The sequence below is a fragment of the Arvicanthis niloticus genome, chromosome 6 (genome assembly GCF_011762505.2).
Source record: "Arvicanthis niloticus isolate mArvNil1 chromosome 6, mArvNil1.pat.X, whole genome shotgun sequence".
NCBI classification, from domain to species: domain Eukaryota; kingdom Metazoa; phylum Chordata; class Mammalia; order Rodentia; family Muridae; genus Arvicanthis; species Arvicanthis niloticus.
The window spans coordinates 19,794,550-19,819,819 of record NC_047663.1 but is presented as its reverse complement, the minus strand read 5'-3'; the positions used below and the strand labels follow the sequence as shown (position 1 = coordinate 19,819,819).

General features: G+C 49.9%; 1 protein-coding gene, 1 long non-coding RNA gene and 1 pseudogene across 2 annotated transcripts; 1 reads left to right on the top strand and 2 right to left on the bottom strand.

Moving 5' to 3' along the window:
* The first annotated feature begins 1,582 nt into the window (after nucleotides 1–1,582).
* On the top strand, nucleotides 1,583–5,196 carry Fzd2 (frizzled class receptor 2). The gene has a single exon (XM_034506652.2). The coding sequence runs from the start codon at nucleotides 1,929–1,931 to the stop codon at nucleotides 3,639–3,641; it is 1,713 nt and encodes a 570-aa protein (XP_034362543.1). The 5' UTR covers nucleotides 1,583–1,928; the 3' UTR covers nucleotides 3,642–5,196.
* Nucleotides 5,197–15,598: 10,402 nt separating this feature from the next.
* On the bottom strand, nucleotides 15,599–16,273 carry LOC117711179 (small ribosomal subunit protein uS12 pseudogene; annotated as a pseudogene).
* A 428-nt stretch (nucleotides 16,274–16,701) lies between these two features.
* On the bottom strand, nucleotides 16,702–21,020 carry LOC117712068 (uncharacterized). Its single transcript, XR_013110990.1, has 3 exons — nucleotides 20,916–21,020; nucleotides 17,494–17,587; nucleotides 16,702–17,389 (listed from the first exon to the last, which is right to left on the bottom strand). It is a non-coding gene; the product is annotated as an uncharacterized LOC117712068 (long non-coding RNA).
* Between the last annotated feature and the right edge of the window lie 4,250 nt (nucleotides 21,021–25,270).

The following is a 25,270-nucleotide window of genomic DNA, read 5'->3' as shown; positions in this document are numbered from 1 at the left end:
CCCTAACAAAAAACCAAAGTTCTTTCTTAGCCCCGTGAGGCCAGGTTCATCGTCTCCTCTTCTCTCCTTTAAGCTGCTGTTTTGCCTTTCTGAATACAGCCCAATCCAAGATGCGCAGGAAGCAGCTTCCCCAGCTGGGAGGATTTGGTCCATACTGAGACGCAAAAGCGGCTTTCTAAACTCAATCGTCTTTCTTCTTTTCAAGTTCTCCTCCTCTTTCTCTCCAGAGAGACAACAGAAATAATTGATCCATCATCCGGTACCAGACACAGATTCCCATGCAAATTCCCTCCCCTCTCCAGACCTCAGAGTTACAATCCTAGTGTGATGGGGGCGGGGGCGCATTTCTTCGGGCCACCTCACCCCTCAGCCAGGTGAGAAGTGAGAGGAGAAATTCTCTACCACACCCCCAGCCTCCTCCGTCTCTCCAGCCACACACACCATCTTCCTGGTGTGGAATCACTTAAAGTTTGGGTAAAGCTCCCTTTTCTCCCAGGAGATCAAATCTGGAAGCTTTTAGGAGGCGGAGCAGGGATGGGGAGGGAGAAGGCAAATTCCCCAAAACATTCGTCAGACCTAAGAGAGTCGTTTCTTTACTCAAAACTGCCCATCACCCCCGCCATTAACTTTCGATTAAGACCTCCTCCTTATGGCAACTAAACTTTACTTTGCATAATTAAGATTTTCCTCGGAAAGGGGGTGGATTGAAACCTCAGCTCCGGGCCTTTCTCCTTCACCTCACCCCCCAACCCCCGCCCCAGCCCTGCAGCCTGGCCTCTGAGTTCCTGAATTTTCTCACTTTGAGGTGCCACTAAACACAAAGAACCATAATGGGCTCCTTTGTGCTCGCTATGGGGCAATTACACCCCGGAGTCCCGGCCCCTTTAAGAGCCTCTTAAAGAGACAGGCTCTCATTTTTCAGAGGGTTATTTTAGGGTGTGTGTAGGGGGAAGGGCGAGGAAAACTTCTAGGAGTCCTTATTTAGGGTGAAGTGACACTTTTACCTCGACTCTCTGAGAAGGGTTAAGAGACGTCTTTGCAAGCTATTCGCTTACGTGCTTTAAAAACACACACATTCCTGTGTGTGTGTGTGTGTGTGTGTGTGTGTGTGTATTTAAAACGAGATTTTTCACTTGGTTTTATAAATGGTATGGAAAAAGTGGGGGGAGGGGGCGGTGAGCAGGGGCAGGAGCAAAGAGCTCGTATACCTAAGAGGGCTTGGGCTCCAGGGCCACAGATCAGGCTTGAGTTGCCTGAATAGGACGCCACTTTGGGAAAACGTGATCTTGCCTGGGCGACTCCGAAGAAATCGCGGACTGAGCAAACAGCTCCTAATATAATAATAGCTTGTCTCTTTAAAAAAGCAGGAGGGGGGGTAGAATTTTCTTGGCATCTGGTTTCTGATCTCATTATGTTGTGGTCGACCAATCCAGCCCTCGGGGCTGGTCCTCCAGTTTAAATCTGATTGGCCGAGAGCACATTTTGGGATGGTGCAAAGCTCGACGGGGCGGTTTCAAGGATCCCTTTTGAGGGGGGGCTGAGGAGAGGGCGGGGCCGCCAGCGGGGGCCCCCTTGAAACCGACTAATTGGGATCGGAGAGGCCGAGGTGAGGGCTGAAGGAGGCACAAAGGAGTCGCTGGGTAGAGGAGGGTGGGAGAGGGGAAGCCCAGAGGCTAGAGGAGGAAGAGGAGCTAGAGCAGCGGTGCGCCGCGTCTCCGACCACTCAGTCCGACCGCGGCGAGCCAGCCGGCGGGTGCGCCGCCCCCTCCCCCGCCCGGCCTCCCCAACTCTGCGGCCGCGAGCAAAGTTTGCAAGGAGGCGCGTGAAGCGGCCGGGCAGCTAGGCGGCAGCGGAGAAGGCGCGCGGTCTCTGGGTTGGGGGCGGGGGCTGGGGGGCGCCCAGGAGCCGAGTGGGGGGCGGCGGCCAGCATGCGGGCCCGCAGCGCCCTGCCCCGCAGCGCCCTGCCCCGCCTGCTGCTGCCACTGCTGCTTCTGCCGGCCGCCGGGCCGGCCCAGTTCCACGGGGAGAAGGGCATCTCCATCCCGGACCACGGCTTCTGCCAGCCCATCTCCATCCCGCTGTGCACGGACATCGCCTACAACCAGACCATCATGCCCAACCTTCTTGGCCACACGAACCAGGAGGACGCGGGCCTGGAGGTGCATCAGTTCTACCCGCTGGTGAAGGTGCAGTGCTCGCCCGAGCTGCGCTTCTTCCTGTGCTCCATGTACGCTCCGGTGTGCACGGTGCTGGAGCAGGCCATCCCGCCGTGCCGCTCCATCTGCGAGCGCGCGCGCCAAGGCTGCGAGGCGCTCATGAACAAGTTCGGCTTCCAGTGGCCCGAGCGACTCCGCTGCGAGCATTTCCCGCGTCACGGCGCTGAGCAGATCTGCGTGGGCCAGAACCACTCCGAGGACGGAGCTCCTGCGCTACTCACTACCGCGCCACCTTCTGGGCTGCAGCCCGGCGCGGGTGGCACCCCGGGCGGCCCTGGCGGTGGTGGCGCGCCCCCACGCTACGCCACTCTGGAGCACCCTTTCCACTGTCCCCGCGTCCTCAAGGTGCCGTCCTATCTCAGCTATAAGTTTCTGGGTGAGCGCGATTGTGCCGCGCCCTGCGAGCCCGCTCGGCCCGACGGCTCCATGTTCTTCTCGCAGGAGGAGACGCGTTTTGCCCGTCTCTGGATCCTCACATGGTCGGTGCTGTGCTGCGCTTCTACCTTCTTCACGGTCACCACCTACTTAGTGGACATGCAGCGATTCCGTTACCCAGAGCGGCCCATCATCTTTCTGTCCGGCTGCTACACCATGGTGTCAGTGGCCTACATTGCGGGCTTCGTGCTCCAGGAGCGCGTGGTGTGCAATGAGCGCTTTTCCGAGGACGGTTATCGCACGGTGGTGCAGGGCACTAAGAAAGAAGGCTGCACTATTCTCTTCATGATGCTCTATTTCTTCAGCATGGCCAGCTCCATCTGGTGGGTGATTCTGTCCCTCACCTGGTTCCTGGCAGCCGGTATGAAGTGGGGCCACGAGGCCATCGAGGCCAATTCGCAGTACTTCCACCTGGCCGCCTGGGCCGTGCCGGCCGTCAAAACCATCACCATCCTGGCCATGGGCCAGATCGACGGCGACCTGCTGAGCGGCGTGTGCTTCGTGGGCCTCAACAGCCTGGACCCGCTGCGGGGCTTCGTGCTGGCGCCGCTCTTCGTGTACCTGTTCATCGGCACATCCTTCCTGCTGGCCGGCTTCGTGTCACTCTTCCGCATTCGCACCATCATGAAGCACGACGGCACCAAGACGGAGAAGCTGGAGAGGCTGATGGTGCGCATCGGTGTCTTCTCGGTGCTCTACACCGTCCCGGCCACCATCGTCATCGCCTGCTACTTCTACGAGCAGGCCTTCCGCGAGCACTGGGAGCGCTCGTGGGTAAGCCAGCACTGCAAGAGCCTAGCCATCCCCTGCCCGGCCCACTACACGCCCCGCATGTCGCCCGACTTCACAGTCTACATGATCAAATACCTCATGACGCTCATCGTGGGCATCACGTCGGGCTTCTGGATTTGGTCCGGCAAGACGCTGCACTCGTGGAGGAAGTTCTACACGCGTCTCACCAACAGCCGGCATGGCGAGACCACCGTGTGAAGCGGTCTCGCCTGCCGGGCGCCCCCCTCTCCCAGGTCCGGACTGCACCGTGCCCTCCTTCACTCGGGATGGGAGTGCACCCTACGGACTCCTATTTTATTTTTTTAAATAAAGAACAGTAAAAACCATTTTATTTTAGGTCGCTTTTTAAAAAGAACTCTGCCCAACACCCTCCCTCCCCAGGTTTGTAATTAAAACTGTAAATAGTCTTTGTAAATTTAATTATATATTTTCTATTTAAAAGAAAAAAAGAAAAAAAAAAAAGATCAACGAGGGCGCCAGGGCTGAAGAATGGGGTAGGGGTGGGGGAGGAGGTCTCGCCTTTTCTAAGTGCCCTTTTAAAAGCCGCCCTGTGCTCTGGTTCGAATTTTTTTGGTGATTTGGCAGGGCTGGGCCTGCTGGGAGAGGCACCTAGCCTGCTCGCTATTTTTGTTGGCTTAAAGGAGTTGGGAGTTAGTTCCACTCAACTTCTATAAAAGCCAAATTTGCAAGCCTCCTCACCGACGCGGGGCCTGTGGAAGCTGTTGGATATTTTTTAACAAGACTTGGATTCGTTTTTGTTTTATTTTATTTCCCGTTCTCCCCGCTCCATACCCCAACCCCCAACCCCCGTTCTCCCTCCTCATTTGTTCTGTCTCCCCCCACTCGGTATCTGGAAACCTCCCAATCCAGATGCAGACGTGGAAAAAACATAACCGCTTTTAGGGAGAGGGCGGAGATGTGGGGAGGAATGGCCTCCACCCCTCTAGCCCACTCCCCGTGGGCACGGAGATCCTTCTGTGGTTTCAGCTCTGGCCCACGCGCAGAGAATGGGCAACAGAACGCTTTGTGAAGTGTGTTTTGACATCCCCCCAGTGCACACACCATTTTAAGAACGATCCTCTTTCCCTGGGATCTTTTGCGCTTCCGTTCCCTTCTCTCCCGGTAGTCTGCTCTTCCGAGGTGGAATCCAGGTTAGCTGTTTTGTAGGGTTGGGTTGTGTGTTAAGTGTGCGTTTTTTGTTCGGGTTGTTTTTCTTTTCCAAAAGCAGTAAAAATAGGTTGGGTTGGGGTGGGGGGAAATGGATGGGCTGGTGGGATTTTTAGTTTTCTTTTGACAAAAAAAAAAATGGCCTTAAACAAGCAAACAAAAATAAAACGTTGTTCACGAAAACAACAAAACCTAATGGGTAAGTTTGCTTTAGAAGGGCCTCTCTGGGCAGGCTCTTTGTGGCGGTGGGGGTGGGGTTGAGTGTTTACATGACATTCTATATCATAAGATATTGATAAGAATGTTTCTAACATGTTTCTTCCCCCTGCACACAAGTAAAAGTAAGGAATTTTGCGGCCCGAGAGATGTTCTAGAAAGTATCTTTGTTGGCATGAGAATTCCAGTTCCAGCAGGCCTCGGTCCCCTCAGCTATGGAGTACTTGACAGTTTGTGTGCTAGAGAAATGATGTGAAGACCAGTGTGCCGGAGGAGCGCCGTTCTCAACCATCTCTCCTGGTTCTTGATAATAAATAGTGCAAATTAAAACCCAATAATCATCATAATAAAGTGCATTTAATTATCTTCAGATCCAGCCCTTTAATTGTGCTTAACAGGGTTGTAACACCACCGCCCTTAACCAAGCCTCACCTCCCTCCCCTCCCCCCTTCACCTACTCGGTTGGGGGTTGGGTGGAGTGGGCTCCTTGCCCAAGGCCTCAATTGTTTGACTAAAGAGTTATAGGAAAATTGATTTCTTATCATCTTTTTGTTGGCTGACTTGGGGACAAGTGAGAAAGTAAGTTGGAACCCCTACTTCCAAGTGTTTGTGTGTGTTAGTTTATGTTGGGGGAAGGGAAGTGGAAATGTTTGGTGGTAATTGAAGTCATATGTGGGGCTTTGCTTTGCAATTGTATTGAAGCCTGGGTGTTTCAGCAGAGCCCCCCCTTCCCAAGATATATAGTCTCTCTCCAAATTATTCGTGCCAAGTTCACTAAGCCTCAATATAAATTTGCCTTGCCTTAACTATCGAAGTGGTGGTGGGGACAAGAGACAGTGTCACCACCACAGGGCCCTTAACTCCAAAAGACTTTAGGAAAAGGGTTAAATTCCACACAAATTATCAGTGCCTCTCCTTGCGATAAAGGTGAAACCCCAGGAATCAACTGGGGTTTTCAGTGCCTGGGATCAAGTGCAATAGGAAAAACGAATGATGGTTTCTGTTGAAATTTGGGGAGAGCCTCCCCCACCCCTAAGGTTGCCAGGGTCTTGCCTCTGTGTGCTTCTGTGGCATCCATTTCTGTATCCTCACAGGAATGGCTCAGAAAGAGGTGAAATGGTGACAATTGGCTTTTCTTCCCAATTCCCTCCCCCTACCTCAAGATCTCCTGCCAACATAGGGGTACAGAGCCTGCAACAATAGACAGAGTGGCTTTGTGACAGGGGCGGGGGAGGAAAGATGAATTAGCCTCTTGAAGAGCCATTGATCCTAAAGATGCAGCCCCCCCCCCAAGAGGTGACTGAGGAACTGAGGTACTTGAGAGAAAGCAGGGGATGTAAGGGGCCCTCCCTACACCCCATTCTTTAATGAATCGGCTCTGAGAGGAAGTAGAGCTTTAGACCACAGTGTGAGGGAACTGTAGGCTGGAAAAGGCCTTAGAAGGAACGCCAAGGATAGGCTGAACCCAGAACCAGTGTCTCCATTGAATGGAAAACTTGATTAAAATTCGTGGGCTTGGAGGTCCACCTTTGCAGGCCAGAACCAACTTCCCATCTTATAAATGTGTTAACCCTTCCCTCTGCAGGAAGGCCTTGTGTTTGATGGGGGGTGGGGGGGGGAATGGGACAGAAAAGGAAAACTTGGTAGGTTACAGGTCACACAGGTGGTTTTTCTCTGTTCTCCCAGGTCCTAGAGCCAGCCACATGGCAGCTTCCCCTTGGCCAGGCCTCTCCTTGAGACTGTTTAGAGTGTTGTCCCCGGCCTCCAAAATCCTGACCTTACCTCAGAAACATTACCATTGTTACAAACTCTTAGTCCTTTAAGAGAATATTAAAAAGTTAGCCTCTAAAAAGACCCCTTATATTTTCTGAGACAAATTCCTCCATGTATGCCCCAAAGACTGAGCACTGGGTTCTTTTTAGTGGACCTGTAGCTGCCAGCTCCTAGATTATTAAGAGGTGGGGAGAGGTCTCCAAGAGGTGCTGGGATTCTTAAGTTACTACCTGGGTGCTATGAGGCATGCACTGAGTTCCCGGGGCTATCTATATTCCTGCCACTTGAGTTGAAGAGTCCCTTTCGAGGATTTACTGTTCCCAGGATCACCTCAGACTCCGTAAGCTGAACTTCTGATGGCAGGATGCACTACTCAGAGAATGTGGAAAATCCTTATCTCTCTGTGGGGTTGGAGGATTGGAAGAGGCCCACTTACATGAACATACAATTTTGCATTGAAATTTATGAGGGTTCTGGGCAGTTTGGTCAACTCCCCAGCCCAGCTAGTTCTCTCATTTCTGCTGTGGGACAGAAATCAGTGTGATGGACACAATAGCTCAGACCTGAAATCCCAGCATAAGGAAGGCTGAAGATCATGCCTGCATGCACACACACGCGCACACACATGTGCACACGCATGCATGCACAATTTGAGGAGGGGCAAGTAACTGGACCTACAAAAGCAGAAACATCCCCACACTAGATGGGTCTCTTTGGATGATGGGATTCTTCTGACTCTCAGGTAAGCAGTTCTCAGCAGCAGCAGACTGTGAAGGATGGGCAATACAGTGTGCTTAGGGGGAGGGGGGGACAAAAGGCAGGTCCCTGAGGCTATGTGTGGAAAGACGCTTAGGCAAGGCAGGCCAGTTGTACATTTCCACAGGTTTTCTCAGTCTGTTTCCCAGTGGTAGGAAGGCAATGGTTCCTGTCAAGTAAGACTGCCATGAGGTAATACTGGGTCAGGTGTTAGAGACAGAGGCAGCCTGGAGCACATGTCCAAGAAACTCTAGCACTTTTCCAAGTACTTAGGATAAATTCCTGAAAATGGAATTACTGGCTCAAAGAACACACATTTCCCAAGGGCTGTGTCACCTGCTGTTCCTGGTTCTTTTCACAGATTAACATAATTTTCCATGATCCCAGGTTCCATCGCTGATTCTGCATGGTAGCCTAGTGTCCAGAGGCTCCTCAGGGTGGTGGTGAACAGCATATCTCTCTCTCTCTTTCTCTCTCTCTCTCTCTCTCTGTCTCTCTCTCTCTCTCTCTCTCTCTCTCTCTCTGATGAGAACACAAATGTCTTATTTGCCTGAGTGAGCAGGGCACACACCAGGGTGGGACAGCCTCTCCATCAGCTTTGAAGCCAGCTAATTAGGGCTAGGGCTGTCACAGCTGGCTTCCCTTGTGCCTCCTCCTGCTCCTCCCGGACCTCTGGACCTCCTGCCCCAGTTTCCTGGCCTAAGAGCCTTCCCCAGCCACTTTGCCTGCTGCCTCTCCAGACAGGCTCTTGCAAGTCCACTGCAAAGGCACCAGATTTTGCAAAACAGAAGGGCTAACGCAAAACTCAGTAAGATGAAGTTGGGACAGGGACCCCGCTTATGCTTTGTAGTTTAGAATCTTGACTGCCTGTTGCCTAGACGGTCTCTTCATTCCCAATGAGGCCTAGTGAGGAGCCAACCAGGGCTGAGAGGCTGGGCTCTGAGCCCTTTGTTTGAAAGCCAAAGCTTTCAGAAAGTTCCAGCTTTCCAGTCTGGCCCGTATAATTAGCCCCAATCAGAGTGTTTATGTCAGAGGCTAGTACGGAACTCAGAGCCTCTTGATTTCATTCAAAACCTGGGATGGAGGAGGAGAGGGAGTTAGTCGTGTGGAGGCAAGCAAGAAGGAGGGTGGAGGTGTAAACTGGGGACTAGAAGCCCTGAAGGAGGGAGGGATAAGAGGGCTCCAGGGGGAAGTGGGTGACAAATACCTTTTCTTTGGCCATTGCATGGATCAGGACACTTTCCCAGGGTAGCTGATCCCCCTCAAACCCCCAGCATCCTGACTCAAGGCAGGCTCTGTGGGTGGGTGGGCTTATGCCAGTCGGAAATGACTTGGATATAATTAACACAACTAACCACCTCAGCCCAGCGGGAGGGAAGGGTGCAGGCCAGAGCCCTGGCTCCCCCAGGAAGTTCTGGCTGCCATCCTTCTTCCTCTCCCTAAGGGCCTGGGGAAGCCAGGCTCTGCAGCTGCCTAAGCTGCTGCAGGCTGAGTGTGGTCTAGAAGAGGATGTGGCAAAGGGGGTGGCTTCTTATCTCTGACCTCCTTCCTGGGTGACAGGAGAGACTGGGCTAAGGTAGAAAAGCTGAGGCTAGAGGGGACAACAGGAATGATGGCTGAAAAGGCTAGAGAGGGAAATCCCAGAAACTGCTCCCAGGTGACTCGGGGCATGTCCCTCCTGCCTAAGAATCCCAAGCAATTCTCCAATAGAGGTGGCTTGTAGGAAATTTTACTTTACCTACAGGGCTTAGTGCTCTGAGCCAAGAGGGTTGGGAGAGCCGTGGGCAGTGTGGAGACAGAACCCACGACTCCCTTGCTTAGATCCTTCCAAGCCAGGCTGGGCTGAGAGTGTGGCTCAGTAGAAGAGTGTGCATGCCTACCATGAGTGGGGAAGGTCCTGAGTTCGATCTCTAATACTGAACACAAAACCAAACCAAACCAAACCCTCCCCCCCCAAGGACTGTCCTTCACTTCCACAGCACGTGAAGCACAAGCTAGATTTTATGGGCTCAGACCAACCTGTCTCTTGGCTTGGCAATTTACACTCCCTGTGATTTAAATTTCCTCCCTCCCCTCCTTTCTCTTCCTCTCCCCCCTCCTTGTAGTCCACAAGGTCCTCAGAACTGCCTCAGGTTGGCACACAGCCATACCTCATCCAGTCTTCTTGACACCCACCCTCTTAATTATGTTTGGTGTGTCTTTATTTCTGAACGCCAGAGGGCTAGCATGAGGCCCAAGACCACAGGCTCTGGAGCCTGTCTATCAAGTGATTGTGTGTGTGTGTGTGTGTGTGTGTGTGTGTGTGTGTGTGTGTGTACAAGCACGAGCGCATGAGTGTGATGGAGAGGACTCTTATTCCATAAGAGACTGTGTCTGTTTAACAGAATCAACTCTATTATGCAATTTCAATTTCTCTCTTGAGTCCTTTGTTATTCTGTTAGGGGCTCAAGTAGACCACACTGGCACAGAATTCCTCTTCTTCCTGTCCCCCCCTCCCCCCATGCTGGGGCTACAGGTGTGTGTGCTGAGGGCTGAACCCTGGCTTTGTACAGGATAGGCAAGCATTCTACCTACTGACTGAGCTACCTTCCCAGGCTCTCCTCTAACCCTTTTGTTATTTGTAATCTACTCTGCAGCAATCCGAAGCTCCTCATCCCTCCTGGCTCAGGGTAGCATATACTATTTTGTCACCTGACCCTCAAGTTTAGAGGGGCATTTTTGGTGTACGCGTCTAATTCGATTTATTCTGCTACGCAATATGAAGTTACTTTAATTCATAGCTCAGCCAAGACACCAAGAATGGTGGGAGGAAGCCACTGCTATGTTCTCCAAGAGAATCAACATCCAGACAATGAAGCTGTGAGTAATGTTTCATTAAAATGTCACATGTAGGGCTGGAGAGATGGCTCAGCGGTTAAGAGCACTGACTGCTCTTCCAGAGGTCCTGAGTTCAATTCCCAGCAACATGGTGGCTTACAACCATCTGTAATGGGATCTGATGCCCTCTTCTGGTGTGTTTGAAGACAGATACAGTGTGTGTGTGTGTGTGTGTGTATTATACTTATAATAAATCAGAAGAAGGAGAAGAGGAAGAAGAAGAAGGAGGAGGAGGAGGAAGAAGAGGAGGAGGAGGAAGAGGAGGAGAAGTGGAGTAGGGTGAGGCTGCTGCACAAGCCTGAGGGCCGGAGTTTGGATCCCCAAGACCCAGGTAAAAAGCTGAGGTTGGCTCCTGGGCCCATAACCCCAGCCCTGGAAGTGGAGAACTGGAGGATCTTCCAGTCCAGTTGAAAAGTGCCTAGCGTCAGGCTCAGTGAGAGACTCTGTCTCAGGGAGGTAAGGTAGAGCAATGGAAAAAGACACCCAGTGTCCTCCAGCCCTGAGTGTGCATGTTCCCACTGATATGTGTACACACATACACACACACATACACACACATGCATACATACACATATCTGAAAATGTGTTGGCAAAGCTTACCTAGGACAGAGAATTCTGGAAGCCTACATAATCTTCATTGCTAATGAGAATGTTAAAAAAAAAGTTTTCCTATTAGCTAGAGTAATTATTCAAATATGAGATCAACATGTCAGACTTTCCAAATAGCTTATTAATGGATGAAGGAATCAGTAGGCTATTATAACCTGTTCTAAGACGAACTCAAGGTGTGCCCAAACTATCTAGAATGCAGAAATGAGAAGTGCGTTGGGTGCCAGACAGGGTAAGATCCACGGGCTGTAATCAGCGACATCCCCACTAGACTATCTGCGTTTCTGCGGAGAACAGTCATTTCCGCTACTATCAGCTGGCTGAGTTTGTAAAATTGCTCACGGTCAGTAAAACATGCAAGGACACGCAGCACCTTTTGGCCCATTGCTAAGCCTTTCATGGTTTCTCCTAGTTAGAAGTTCTGAGCACAGATATCTCCATGACAAGCGTCACTCATTCTGTCCCATCAAAAACATTTAGTTTCAGTTGGGAGCTCAGAGTCATTCAGACAAGGCTGACAAACCTTCCACCATTCACAGGCTGGCAAAGCCTTTGACCTTTATCCTCCCTTGTCCCGGGATCTCTGATCCCCCCCCCCCCCCCCGTCTCTGTCATTTTATTTTATGTTTATGGGTGTCTTGCCTACATGGATGCCTGTGCAGCATGTGCATGCCTGGGGTCCTTGGAGGCCAGAAGAGGGTTTCAGATCTCCTGAAACTGGCCTTACAAATGGTTGTGAGCTGCCCTGTGGGTTCTGGGTCCATTTCGGGTCCTCTGGGAGAGCAGCCAGTGGGCTTAACCTCAGAGCCATCTCCAGCCCCCTCCTTGCCTTTCTTTCTCCCACATTTCTCCTTGAACTGTGCAGCCAACACCTTTTTCTTTTTTTTCTTTTCTTTTCTTTTTTTTTCTGGTTTTTCGAGACAGGGTTTCTCTGTGTAGCCCTGGCTGTCCTGGAACTCACTCTGTAGACCAGGCTGGCTTCGAACTCAGAAATCCGCCTGCCTCTGCCTCCCAAGTGCTGGGATTAAAGGCGTGTGCCACCACCGCCTGGCCACATTTTTCTTCATAGTAGTTATCACTTATTGTATATATACCAAACACTATACACCGATATTATTAATAATATTAATAATAATATGAAGCTGGGCAGTGACAGCATACATCTTTACTCTCAGCAGTTGAAAGGCAGAGACAGATGGATCTCTGTGAGTTTGAGGCCAGCCTGGTCTATATATAGACCCCCTGTCTAACAACAACAACAATGATGACAACAAATATCTGTGAATTACTTTAAATTATATATATTTAAGTACAAGCTCATGGAAGCTGGATTCAAGTCCACTGAGACAGTCAGAGCAGAACAAAGGCTCTCAGACTTTTAACTGCTAACCAGGAACAGCTAAAGAAGTTGTTTCTTGGGCAGTAGTGGCACATGTCTTTGATCCCAGTACTTGACAGGGATGGAGATGGATCTCTGTGAGTTCGAGGCCAACTTAGTCTACAGAGCAAGTTCTAGGACACCCAGGGCTCTTACACAGAGATCATGTAGCTCCCTGTAGTACTGGCTTGAGAAGGATACTAAGGCATCACTTGGGTTAGCAGGACATAGTGCTGGGATTCATTAGTGATGTCTAACTTGGCCACAGAATCATAGAGGGTAATAGTTTTCCTATCTGTTGGGTATTTGTCAGTCTGGCTAATACCATGCAGTCTCCTGGCCAATCCAATTTTTAAACACTTTTTATGGCCTCTCTCTCTCTCTCTCTCTCTCTCTCTCTCTCTCTCTCTCTCTCTCTCTCCTTTCTTTAAAGCTTATGCCCCCCCTCCCCACCCCCTGTTCCTGGATCATTAGCTTTTGGGCTTTTATTTCTCAAACTGTGATTTCATCTACCTATTCCCCCCTCTCCTGTGGAGATCTATTCCTTGGGAGCTCCTAAGAAGAGCACACTCTTTGGCCTGACCTCAACCCTCAGAATCAGCAGCTGCATCTTCACAAGGTTCCAAGGACTTGTTGATAGATTCAAGGGTGAAGAATCCTGGTCTAGGGGCGTCTTGTTCTGAGCCGAATCTGCCCTGCCTCAGTTCAGCTGCGGGTCATCTTCCGGGAAGGTGCTGGCCAAGGCCCAGGTCTAAGTTTTCCCGGCAGACTCCGACTCTCACCCCAGCAGAAACAGGTGTGTTCACGGACTATTTCAACTGAGGCATGAGGGCTTGAAACCATTTTGCCCCATATTGGAGAGGCCTTTCGAAATTCTTTGGCCCGTTCTCTTAGGGTGTGAGGATTTGACTGTGAGTCTTCGAACCGCACCTCTATAGCACAATATTGGGCCTTTCCTATTTGAGAGACTCCACAGAATCGCTCTGGGAGAAGGAGAAGCAGAAACAGCAATACTACATACAATACAGGAAGGGAGGAAGGAGAGAAGGGGAAAGAGAGGGAGAAGGAGGGGAAGGAAGAGGGGGAGGCGAGAGGAGGAGGAGGAGGAGAAGCACTGGCAACCTTACTAATAGATGGCTTAGCTGTTAAGAACAATTGTTCTTGCGGAGGAAGGACCTGAGTTTGGTTTACCACATCTGTAACTCCAGCTCCATAGGACCCAACATCCTCTTCTGGTTTTCTTAGACACCTGCATGAATGTGCAAATACACATAGGCACATATTAAAAAAAAATGAATCTTTAAAAAAAAAAGTACACACAGGCTGGAGAGATACATAGTGGTTAAGAAGTCTGACTGCTCATCCTGAGGACCTGGGATGGATTTTCAGCACCTACACTGCCGATCATAATTCTTGTTCCAGGAAACCAGATGCCCCCCTCTGGCCTCTGAGGGTACTGTACACACTTCGTTCACAGACAAAACATTAAAATGCCTTAAAATGAAAGTATAAACTTAAAAATATTAAAATAATTTTAAAAAAATATTTTATTTCCTTATTTGATTTATATGGGTACACTGTAGCTGTCTTCAGACACACCAGAAGAGGATATCAGATCCCATTACAGATGGTTGTGAGCCACCATTTGGGTGCTAGGAATTGAACTCAAGCCAGTGCTCTTAACCACTGAGCTATCTCTCCAGCCCCTTAAAATAACAAAAAGTTGAGTCAAAAACTACAATTTTTTAAATAGACCAGGGGAAAGTTACACCTACCCCCACATGTCAAAGGTCAACAATGGGGAATGCCTATAGGACCAGGTGGGGCAGATTTTGAAGGGTCTTGTAAGTTCTAAGAAGGTGTCTGTGTCAGTCAGCTTTTGGTTACTATAACACCTGAGACAGTCAACTTATGAAGAGATAAAGTTAGCTGGACCTGCTGATACATACTGTTATCCTAACAACCCAGAGAATGAGGTGAGGTGGTGCAGGGCCTGATGAGGTCACAGAGCAGAGGTCAAGGCCAGCCTTGGTCACTCAGTGAGTCCCTCTCTCAAAATAGAAAGAAAAGGGTTGGAGATGTAACACTTGGGGTGGCAGAGCACTTACCATCTGGCATGTACAAGGGCCTAGGTCCAACCCCCAGTACTATGAAAGACAGACAGACAGACAGACAGACAGACAGACACACACACACACACATGCAGAGAAAGAGACAGAGACACAGAGAGAGTTCAGCACACCTCCGGGATGCCTGGTACCCATGGAGCTGAGAAAAGGGTATAGGATCCGTGGAGATTAGCTATGGATGACTACGGACCACCATTTGGGTGCTGGGAACCAAACCTAGGTCCTCTGTAAGAATAATAAGTGCCCTTAACTGCTGCGCTGTCTCTCCAGCCCTTGGTTGGTTTTTTTGTTTGTTTGTTTTTGAGGCAGGGTCTCACTGTGTATTCCTGGCTGTTCTGGAACTCACTATATAGACCAGTCTGGCCTCAAACTCATTGATCCACCTGCTTCTGCCTCCTGGTGCTGAGATTACAGGCAAGCATCACTGCACCGGCGTTGTTTGGGGGCCTGTGGAGAGGTAATATATCATAGCAAGGAGCGCCTGGTGGAAGAAAATGGCTTGCCTCATGATTGGATGTGAAAGACATCCTATAATTGGAAGACCTCCCACTAGGGCCCACCTCTTAAGGGATCTGCCAGCTCCCCATAACTCCAGGCTGAGGATAAACCTTGAACACAGAGGTTTTCAATCTGTGGGTCACACCTCTTAAATGACCTTTTCCCAGGGGTCACATCAGATATCCTGCATATGATATATCTGCATTAAAATTCATGACAGCAGCAAAATTACAGTTATGAAGTAGCAACAAAAATAATTTTATGATTAGGGTCAGCACAACATGAGGAGCTATATTAAAGGGTTATAGCATTAGGAAGGCTGAGAACCACTGCTTTAATAACACATCACCCTGGGAAGAATACTCAAGATTCAAGCCAGACTCTGAACTTCATCCAAGGAGCCATGAACCAAGGCTGAGGAACTCTTAGTCCAAGAAGGAAACAATGAGAATTTGGGTTATTTTGCTTATTAATTAAATTTGATTCTAGGCCAACTTTTCTTTTCTTTTCTTTCTTTCTTTCTTTCTTTCTTTCTTTCTTTCTTTCTTTCTTTCTTTCTTTTGTTTTTTTGAGACAGGATTTCTCTGTGTAGCCCTGGCTGTCCTGGAACTCACTCTGTAGACCAGGCTGGCCTGGAACTCAGAAATCCTCCTGCCTCTGCCTCCCAAGTGCTGGGATTAAAGGCGTGTGTCACCACTGCCCGGCTCTAGGCCAACTTTTAAAGAATACACTTAAAAATTTTTTATTTTATATACACTGATATTCTGCCTGCATGTATGTCTGTGTGACAGTGTCAGATCCCCTGGAACTGGAGTTATAGACAGGTGTGAGCTGCCATGTGGGTGCTGGGAACTGAACCCAAGTCCTTTGGGAGAGCAGCCAGTGCTCTCAACTGCTGAGGCATCTCTTCAGCTCCCTCTAGGTCAAATTTTTTTTTCGGAATATGAAAATTTATTACTGTGTTTCCATTGTCAAATTTTATGATCTTGGTCTTTCCTTCTTGCCTTTGTTTAGAGCCAAAAGAGACACATTGGCTACTTTAACCACCTTAAAGCAGACTCCAGGAATATCACCTACAGCATGACCTTTGCGACCAAATCCAGCAACCAGAACTTCATCATTTTCCTCAATGAAGTTCAAGCAGCCATCATTGGGCACGGATGCTGTGATCTTCTTGCTATTCCTAATGAGCTGCACCCTGACGCACTTCCTGATGGCAGAATTTGGCTGCTTGGCTTCAACCCCTACTTTTTCTAGCACAATTCCCTTTGCATGAGAGGCACCCCCAAACGGATTGGCCTTGAGGGCTGTGCCCAAGTGGGCTTTCTTGTACTGTTTATCATGCCACTTCAGGTCCTGTCGGTGACTGCGGAGCTTCCGGGCAGCACGGAGACCACGACACTTGCCCATCTTGCCGGTGCCACGGGCTGAGAGAAAGAGAGCCTCTAGGTCAATTTTTAAAGCACTTTAGTTTTCAGAAAGATACACAGGTGCTACAAGGGCACATAATGAGAGGCTGGAGAGATGCCTCAGCTGCCAAGAGGGCTGGCTGCTCTTCAGAGACCCCAGGTTTGGTTCCCAGCACCCACATGGCAGCTCACAACCATGTCTGACTACAGTTTCAGGGGATTCTTTGCCCTCTACTGGCCACCTCAAGTACTGCATGCAAGGAACATGGGTATACATACAGGCAATCCACCCATACACAGTAAATAAAAAAAAATTTTTTTTTAAATTTTTTATTGAATATTTTATTTACATTTCAGATATTATCCCCTTACCCCATTCCCCCCCCTGCCCAGGAACCCCCTATCCCATCCCCCCTCCCCCTGCTTCTATGAGGACGTGCCCCCACTTATCCCCCCATTCCCACATAAATAAATATTTAAGAGGGGGGCACATAATCTCCATTTCTCTCCTGTCTCCCAACCACCAAGCTTTCTGTAGGTAAAGGATTTAGGATCATCACTCTGGCCTAGTGGAAAACAAGAATTAGAATGGAGAACTTTTAGCAACTCAGTCAACATTAGTTAGGTATTAGTAACTTACTTTCTTTTGCTGTTTTGGAGACAGGGTCTTTTTTTTATAGTCCCGGCTGTCCTGGAACTCACTCTGTAGACTAGACAGGCTTTGAACTCACAGAGATTAGATTGCCTCTGCCTCCCAAGTGTTGGGACTAAAGGCGTGCACCACCATGCTTTTGGTCCACAGTTTGAGGGATACAGTCGCTGATGGTGGGTGGGAAGCAGCAGTCCCTGTTGCATCCTCTGAGAGGGGAGCAGAGAAAGATGAACACTGGTGCTCCTGGTTATTCAGTATAGAACCTCATCCCATGGAACTGTGCCTCCCATATTCAGGGCTGGTCTTGCTTCCTCTGGAAACACTTACAGATGCAGTACATCACTTCTGGAACTCTCAACTCAACCAAGCCAGCCGAGCTGGAATGATGCCACTGTGTAACTTGAGAGACCCTAGGAGGGCTTGGGGGCTCACTGGATATGGACTGTGGAGAGGGGAGGGTTACATGGGGAGACCAGCACTGCCTGTTGGCAAGCCAAGGGGAAGCAGAGTTAGTTACCAGAAATGCCATGGTCTAGACAGCTACTACCATATCCAGTGGCTTCCCCTTCAGCTCATTTTCTCTTACCTTGAACCTTACAGTGGCTTGCGATTTGCTTTGACGGATAGCATGTAGCTAAACCAATACTTTGGCAGTTCAGATCCAGGTCTTCAGAGTATACCTGTGTGCCAGAAGAGGGCATCAGATCCCATTATAGATGGTCATGAGCCACCATGTGGTTGCTGGGAATTGAACTCAGGACCTCTGGAAGAGCAGCCAGTGCTCTTAACCACTGAGCCATCTCTCCAGCCCTGAGACCTGGCAAATTTTATTTCAGCCTTCTTGGGAGCCATTGATGACAGAAAGGTCCAGCTGTGCTGGAGGAGGGAAGGGCTACATAGAGAAAGGTCTGAGGAGGTGGCTCAGTGGCACTGCTCACCAACATGCAGGAGACCCTGAGTTCCATCCCCAGCCCTGACACAGGTAGAGACACCATGGAGGATGCGACTGCCTAGGGAAAGAAAAGTCTATGCAACTCTGTCTCTTCCAGCCACCCCAATGAAGCCCCTTGACATTCGTGGTGCCATCTTGGATGCCCCAAAACTGCAAGAGTCAATCCAGTCTCACCATATGATGTTGAGAACTACCTACAATGTACTGGGCTTAAATTGCAGAATCGCAGGCCAAGATTTTAAATTGCTATTGTTTTAAGCCTCTTGGTTTTAGGGGCAGACTGTCACTCACTGGATAAAAGAGAAAGGAGCAAGAGGCCCATTATTCCCAGTGTCCCCGGGGCACTGCCTCATCTCTGTAATCTGGAGCTTCTCTGCAGGAGGTTCAAGGGTCTTGGTCTGTTGTTTCTCTTGTGTCCCATAAAGCTCTGTAATCCAATCGCATATGGATTATGGCTGCCTTGGGCCAGCCTCAGCTTGTTTCCTAGCTTCAGTTTAGGGGAAATTATTTTATTTCCTCTGACTTCAGACTCCTGGGAATTTGCTTTTACTTTGGATTTCTCTGTTTCTTTTTCTCTCTCCTTCTTTCTTTTCTCTCTTTCCTTTTTGAGACAGCATCTTACTGTGTTATCCTGAAACTAATATGTAGACCAGGCTGTCCTTTTTAAAAGATTTTATTTATTTTATGTAGGTGAGTACACTGTCATTGTCTTCAGACATACGAGAAGAGGGCATCAGACCCTGTTACAGGTAGTTGTGAGCCACCATGTAAGCTACATAAGAGGCTGTCCTCTTAACCCACAGAGATCCTCTTGCCTGTGTCTCCTCAGGGGTAGGATTAAAGATGTGGGCCACCATGCCAGGAAGCTTCCTGTTTCAAGGTTCCATACCAAGTAGCTGTTTACTAAATGCCAGAGATGCATGGCTTTGTGAAGCTCACTTGATAGCATCCTAAGCGGGCTCCAGTTCTTGAGTTCTGATTCCCATCCATCAAAGGTCCCTGGTCTCCCCATTCATGAGAAGAAGGTCACACCTATGGTCTCACTCCAGGAGCTGATTCCAGGACTGGTGGTGGAGTGGGGCAGGAGATATGTAACCATGAGTTAAAGACCTGAGAGCGAGAGCGCCATACTTTTGTGTCCTCATGGAGAAATGGCTGAGCCTATAAGCAAGATGAAGTGACATGCAAGGGTAGTGTAATTGATGGGGACAAAGATTCTGAGAAGTCCCCCCCCCCCAATTCCCCAGCCTAGGCCCTAAGAGGAGTGGGTTTGCTTGTTGTATATGCCTGAAGAAGGGGATGATCTTGGGCTCTCTGATCCAATTGTCCTCCCTTTCCCTAACCCAGGACTGCTGCCAACTCAGCCAGAGGGAAGAAGCAGCCATTCTCTGTCCTCACGTTGTGAGATACGAGGCTTCTAGATAGTTTGGGGCTCCCCGGGCAGAGATCTCACCCCTTTCTCTGAATTCCCTCCTAGGACTGAGGATATCTGAGGACCCTCTACACAGTTCCTGTGCTCTGCTCTTGTTGGAGGTTCCTTCACAGACCTATTTCTTGTAGATCTGAGGGGATGAAGGATCTTTCTTATGTCCCCCAACCCACAAGGAGTCAAAGGAGGGACTCAGACTCTTGGCAACTTTCCCATATTTAAGGTAATGAGACTGAGGCCAAGGTAGGGGATAAGGTGTGTCTTGACTGAGCTGAAGGCAGGTCCATTTCTGACCTTCAGGACAGGGGCACCCTCTTCACCTCTCAGCCCCTTGCCAGTGCCCCTCCCCCATCCCAATTCATCCCTTCTCTTCCCACCCTTCTTTCCTCAGCTTCTCTTTAGCATAGAGTGGTGGGGACTCATAACTCGGGGTGATAGTGGGTGTGGTGGTTTGAATGAAAATGGCCTCCACAGACTCATAGGAAGCGGCATTATTGGAGGTGTGGCCTTGTTGGAGGAAGTGTGTCATGGGGGGGGGGGAGCTTTGAAGTTTCAGAAGCTCAAGCCAGGCCCACTATTACTCTCTCTTCCTGCTGCCTGCCCACCCAGATGTAGAACTCTCAGGTACTGTTGTAGCACCGTGTCTGCCTGTGTGCTGCCATGTTTCCCACCATGACAATAATGAACTAAACCTCTGAAATTATAAGCCAGCCCCCAATGAAATGTTTTCCTTTATAAGAGTTGCTGTAGTTGTGGTGTCTCTTCATAGCAATAAAACCCTAACTAGGACAATAGGCAACAGGTAGCCTTCCCTGGTGAGTATGTACTTGACTCGTTTATGGAATGTATGAGGAACATAGACACTCACAACTTCTGAGCAGCTTCACACACACACACACACACACACACACACACACACACACTTGTCCCTATACTTCCATTAGTCCCTTGTGGTCCCCCTATTCCCCAGATGGACCCTCACCGTTGTCTACAGATGGCATAACATTGGACAACAGGCACAGGACAGATGTACAACTTCTTTTGGCAGTGGATCCAGAAGTGGAAAGAAGACAGGTCTACTGATAATTGTATATTAGCGATACAGTATACCTGTGACTGTATTAGGACTCCTGCCACTGGGTCCCCAAATGTTCCTCACTGCTCCCCGTGCCACCTTCCCACCCCCTTTTTTGGGGTGAGGGTCAAGCCCAGGCCCTCCTCTCTGCATGTTAGGCAAGTACTTTACTGAACTGCATCCCAGGCCTCTTTCTCATTCTTGATAAGAACCTGTTTGTACAAGTTCCTGCCTGGCCACAGGGTCTGAGAAGACACAGCCGGATCTCTTTATTAAACACAAGGGCAGATGCTTATCTTTTCTCTCAGAACAGGCTGCTACCTCCTTCTGGGCTGTGCCAGGCAAGGGCACTGCCTGGTGAGACAAATTAGGTAACACTGAGCAGACCCCTGGTACCTACTGCTGAGGGAGCGCTCAGCACTGGGGGAGGGGAGAGGTGCGGGGGGAGGGGCCATGAGCAGGATCAGAGGAGTCCCTTAAAGTTCCTTCTCTCTTCCCTTCCCCTTGTTCCCACCCCCAGCCCGCAGCCCCAGTCACCCCAGTGCCCCCTACCTCTGGAAAAGCTGAATTGGGATTCGATCCCCAGCCAGTTGCTGAGTTCCGGAGCAGCTGTCCCAGGCTTGGGGGGAGGGGGTCAGGAATGCTGGGGCTGAGGCCTGGGCCGCCCCAGACAGAGCCGGCTCTGAATTCTGGGAATGTTTGTGCAGCTGGAGCCCATTAGGGGAGGGAGCCGGGCCGCTTATTAATCCCAGCCTTGTTCCCCGGGTGGGGCCAGGGCCCCCGCACACGAGTGAAGGGGGAGGGGGCTTTGTTGGGAGAGGTGGGCCCCAGCCCTCAGGCCCCTGCTTGGTTGTGTCTCAGATAGGAGACTGGACATCTGCACCTCCCACCTCAGAATACTAATGTCTATAAAGAGACAGTCATAGGGCCAGGTGTGGACACATGAGAGGTCTCTTGGGGATGTGACCTGTGACCGGTCTGACAGAAGAGCTTTTACTGGGAGAGGCAGGGGACATTACTGGTCCTGAGAGGGATTTTGCATATTCCTGGGGCACCCTCTCTTGCCTTCCAAGAGCTCTTTCTAGCTGGCATCCTAAGTAGTGGAGAAAAGGGGCATGGAGTTTATGTCTCAAGTGTTTGAATGTATTCACAAAGCAGCTCAGGAAAGAGACTGGAGGCAGGGTGTCTGCATACAGTCAAGAGGGTGACATCTTGCAGAAGCTCCAGGAACTGCTATCTACTGGGGGCTCCAACTGGAGGAGTACATTCGAGGTTTGCCCAGTGTCTGACCTGCTCGGCCGTACACAGTGCTCTTGGGTGTAGGCTGGGATAATGGGGGCCTGGGTTTGGGTCTAAATTGGCACTGTAAGCTGTAAGTCGAAAAAGTCCAGGCAAGGGTTCCATCTCTACCAGTTAGCTGCGAGACCACGTGTCTCTGAGTCTTCCTTCCCCATATACTAATTGGAATAGTCTGTCCTATGCATCACGCTGTTTGGCTGGATTGCCAGGGCATGCTAGATAAGCCCTCCACCCCTGGCTACATCTCAGCCTCTCTAAGCTTCTCGTTCATGCTCATTGCTGGGTTACGCATCCATGCATCAAGCCATCCATCAAGTCAAAATGACTGCATGCCACACGCTCTGTGGTTGCCGAGGCCGCTGGTCATTAAACAGCTTATGCTTGTTGGGTGTGAGCTGGGTCAGTTGCACACACAAATGCGATGTCAATGTGAAACGTGCTTAAGCCTGACGCTGTGCTGGAGTGTGCGGAGGAGGCCTGCATCATCTTTAGCAGTCTTAAGATGATGCTTGGGAAGGCAGCAGTGCAGAGCTCATGGGGCAGAACTGAGGTACCCTGTGAACGGCTGTCACATCTCCAGCGAGGGAGAACTGCAGGTGGTTCCTTAGTTCAGTTCAACTGCACTCCATGTATGAGTCTTTGCAGCTTAGAAACTTGTGTGTGTGTGTGTGTGTGTGTATGTACGTGCACCCATGTGTGAGCATGTCCTCTGTCTTCACTGGGAAGCCAGGAATGGGTGTAGGGTTCCCTAGGTCAGAGGCCATGGTGCCTTTTATCTTCACACTAGGTATGTCTAGAAGACATGGCATTTCCCTTCTAAGGAGAAGCTTTTGTCTCCTGTACAGATTAGGAGATGTCTCAAGGTAGGTCTGGGGCCTCCAGAATTCTTATCAATCCCGGTTTCTTTCTTTCTTTTCTTTTCTTTCTTTCTTCCTTCCTTCCTTTCTTTCTTTCTTTCCTTCTTCACCACCTCCTCTTCTTCCTCCTCCTCTTCCTCCTCTTTTTCTTCTTTCTTTCTTTCTTTCTTTCTTTTTTTTTTTTTTTTTTTTGAATTTTTATGATAACCTTTTTTTGTGTCACATCCATGGCTGTTTTCTAACTCTCTCCGGAGAACAAGCTGGCCTCAAACTCACTGAGATCTGCTTGCCTCCCGAATGTTGGGATTGAAGACATGCACCACCATACCCGGCAACCCAGTTTTCTTTAACCAGCAGTTCTGATATTGGTTCCTTGCCCACATGATCTGGGATGCAAGTGTGGGAGACCCTTAGACAAGGGTACTCAACTGAAAGACTGCGTAAGAGGACAGGTGGCATTTGGAGGCATAAGTGGGGAAATCTCAGACAGAAGTCTCCATTCCTCGCTCATCCTCGGGATTCCAATTATTTCTATCACAGTAACAGCCAACCTTGGTGTTCGATGGGTCCTGTCCCACTTGCTCACCTGGAAAATTCTCTGGTATTTTGAAAGGACCCTTTAGACACTGGAGACATTTTGAACTACAAAGTCCCATAGCAGGAAGGCGAGACAAGCCTCTGCAGCTGTGGCCATGGCCAAAGTATTAGGGATCACTGAGGCAGAGAGCCCTCTCCAGAGCTACTCAGGGCCATAACTAGCCTTCTCTCTCATGTGCTTCAGTTCTCCTCCTCCTCAACTCCCATGAGGGGTTGGGTCATCGAGATTTCAACTATGTAAAGTTAATTCCTTCAAAGCTAACTCGTTCTCTAAAGACTGGTTTCGGTGCCTTTCTCTCTGTTCCCCAAACATGGATGGTGGGGATTAGGGTTACTGACTAAACGATGTGCTCTAGGGAATCCTCTATATTGGAGGGGAACAGAAAAATGACACAGGTACCCTGGTGCCTGTCACGAGGGAGGACAGCGGACAGAGCATTGGGATTCGGTTTTGGCTCTCTAGTTTGCTGTGTGACACTGGGCGAGACACGACCTCTCTGAGCCTGGAAAATGGTAAGATGGCACCAGTTGAATCCTCAAATCCCTTCAAGCCAGAATATCCTAGACTTCCTGCCTCTCATCGTGCTTTCTCTCCCTCAGAACCTCCCCCCATGGCTGACCTTTCTTTTGCCTCCATTTGGTCTCTCTTGAGGCAGGTGGTCCAGCCAGCTGTTTGGCCTGTGTGGTGAAGAGGATCCACTCACAGTGTGGGTGGTACTCGGTGTTAGTTATGACCCAAGGAGGAGCTGTTGGCTGGGGGTGCCAGCTGGGATTTGGGGTACAGGTTGGGGCTTAAGGGGATTTGGGCTGTCCTCCTGACCCTCTATTAGGCAAAAGTGTAAGGGAGAAGAGACGTCATGGTTCAGGCTGCGGTGGGTCTGTCTCCATAGTGGGGTGGAGGAGGAGCAGTCACAGAAAGCTAAGGTTGAGCTCTGTTTTCCTTGAGCTTGGGGACACTGGGGCAAGCCAGGCCGGGCTGGGTGGCTCCTGCAGCTGCTGGGTGTGCTTGTTACTGAGGAGCTGAGGATAGTGTATGGATCCGAAGGGACAGCTGGGTTGTCCAGGAAACAGAGCCCAACACCAATCCTGAGATGTTCCCAGCCCCCAAAGCTGGGGCGAAGGCACTCTTCACCCACCCTGAGCTAGAGGCTAGACAGAGCAGATGCAAGCAGGGCCTAAGCGAGTCAGGTTACTTTCCCCACTACGTGGTTCCATCCAGAAGGCTTGCATGAGAGCTTTGTGTGGTAGTGTACACCTTTAATTCCAGCATTTGGAAGTCAGAAGCAGGAGGGTCAGGGGTTCAAGACCAGCCTCATCTACTCTGTGAGTCTGATGGCAGCCTCCATGAGGCAGACCCTCTTTCAAACAATAAAGAGAGAGAGAGAGGGAGGAGACCTACCTGAAAAGTACTCTGGTGCTGCAGAGATGGAGAAAGTAGCAATGGGGCCTTGAGATGGGCTTGAGCGAGAAGCTCAACTCCCATTTATGGGTCTAGCCTGGGATATTTCCCACTAGTCTTTATCCTTATGGTCCTGGATTTTAAACTCTGCTGTGCTGAGGAATTGCTTGAGTGGCTTGTTTATTTTTATTTTATTTTATATATTATTTGTTTTTGAGATAAAGTCTCCTGTAGTCTCCACTGGCCTCAAACTCACTACATAGCTAAGGATGCATAGTTGAACTCACTAGATAGCTAAGGATGACTGAATTCTTGATCCTCATGCCTTCGCCTCTCAAGTCCTAGGGTTACAGGTGTGTGCCATGCCTGTGCTAGGTGGCCACTCACCCACCCACTCATCCATCCACTTTAGGAACTGGATTAGACCTGGTCTGAATCCTGGAAATTTGAATTTCCATGTTCTCAGTTGCGACTGCTACTCGGGGTCTACAGGTCACACTCCTCTGCCAGAGCCTCCCTGCTCAGCTGTGTAACCCTTCCCCCACCCCTACCATCCACAAGCCATGCCAGCTGTTAAAGACTATCGCATGGCTGGAGTGGCAGAGGGCCAGGGTCAGTGCCCCACAGGAGTAGGAGGTAACGGAGCTGGGCTCAGCTTGCCTGCTCTGTGGTGCCCAGGCCCCTGAACACAGCGGGGTGATTGTGAGCCAGCAAGTGACTCTCAATCTATGAGGGTCCTGGGGATTTGTAAATGG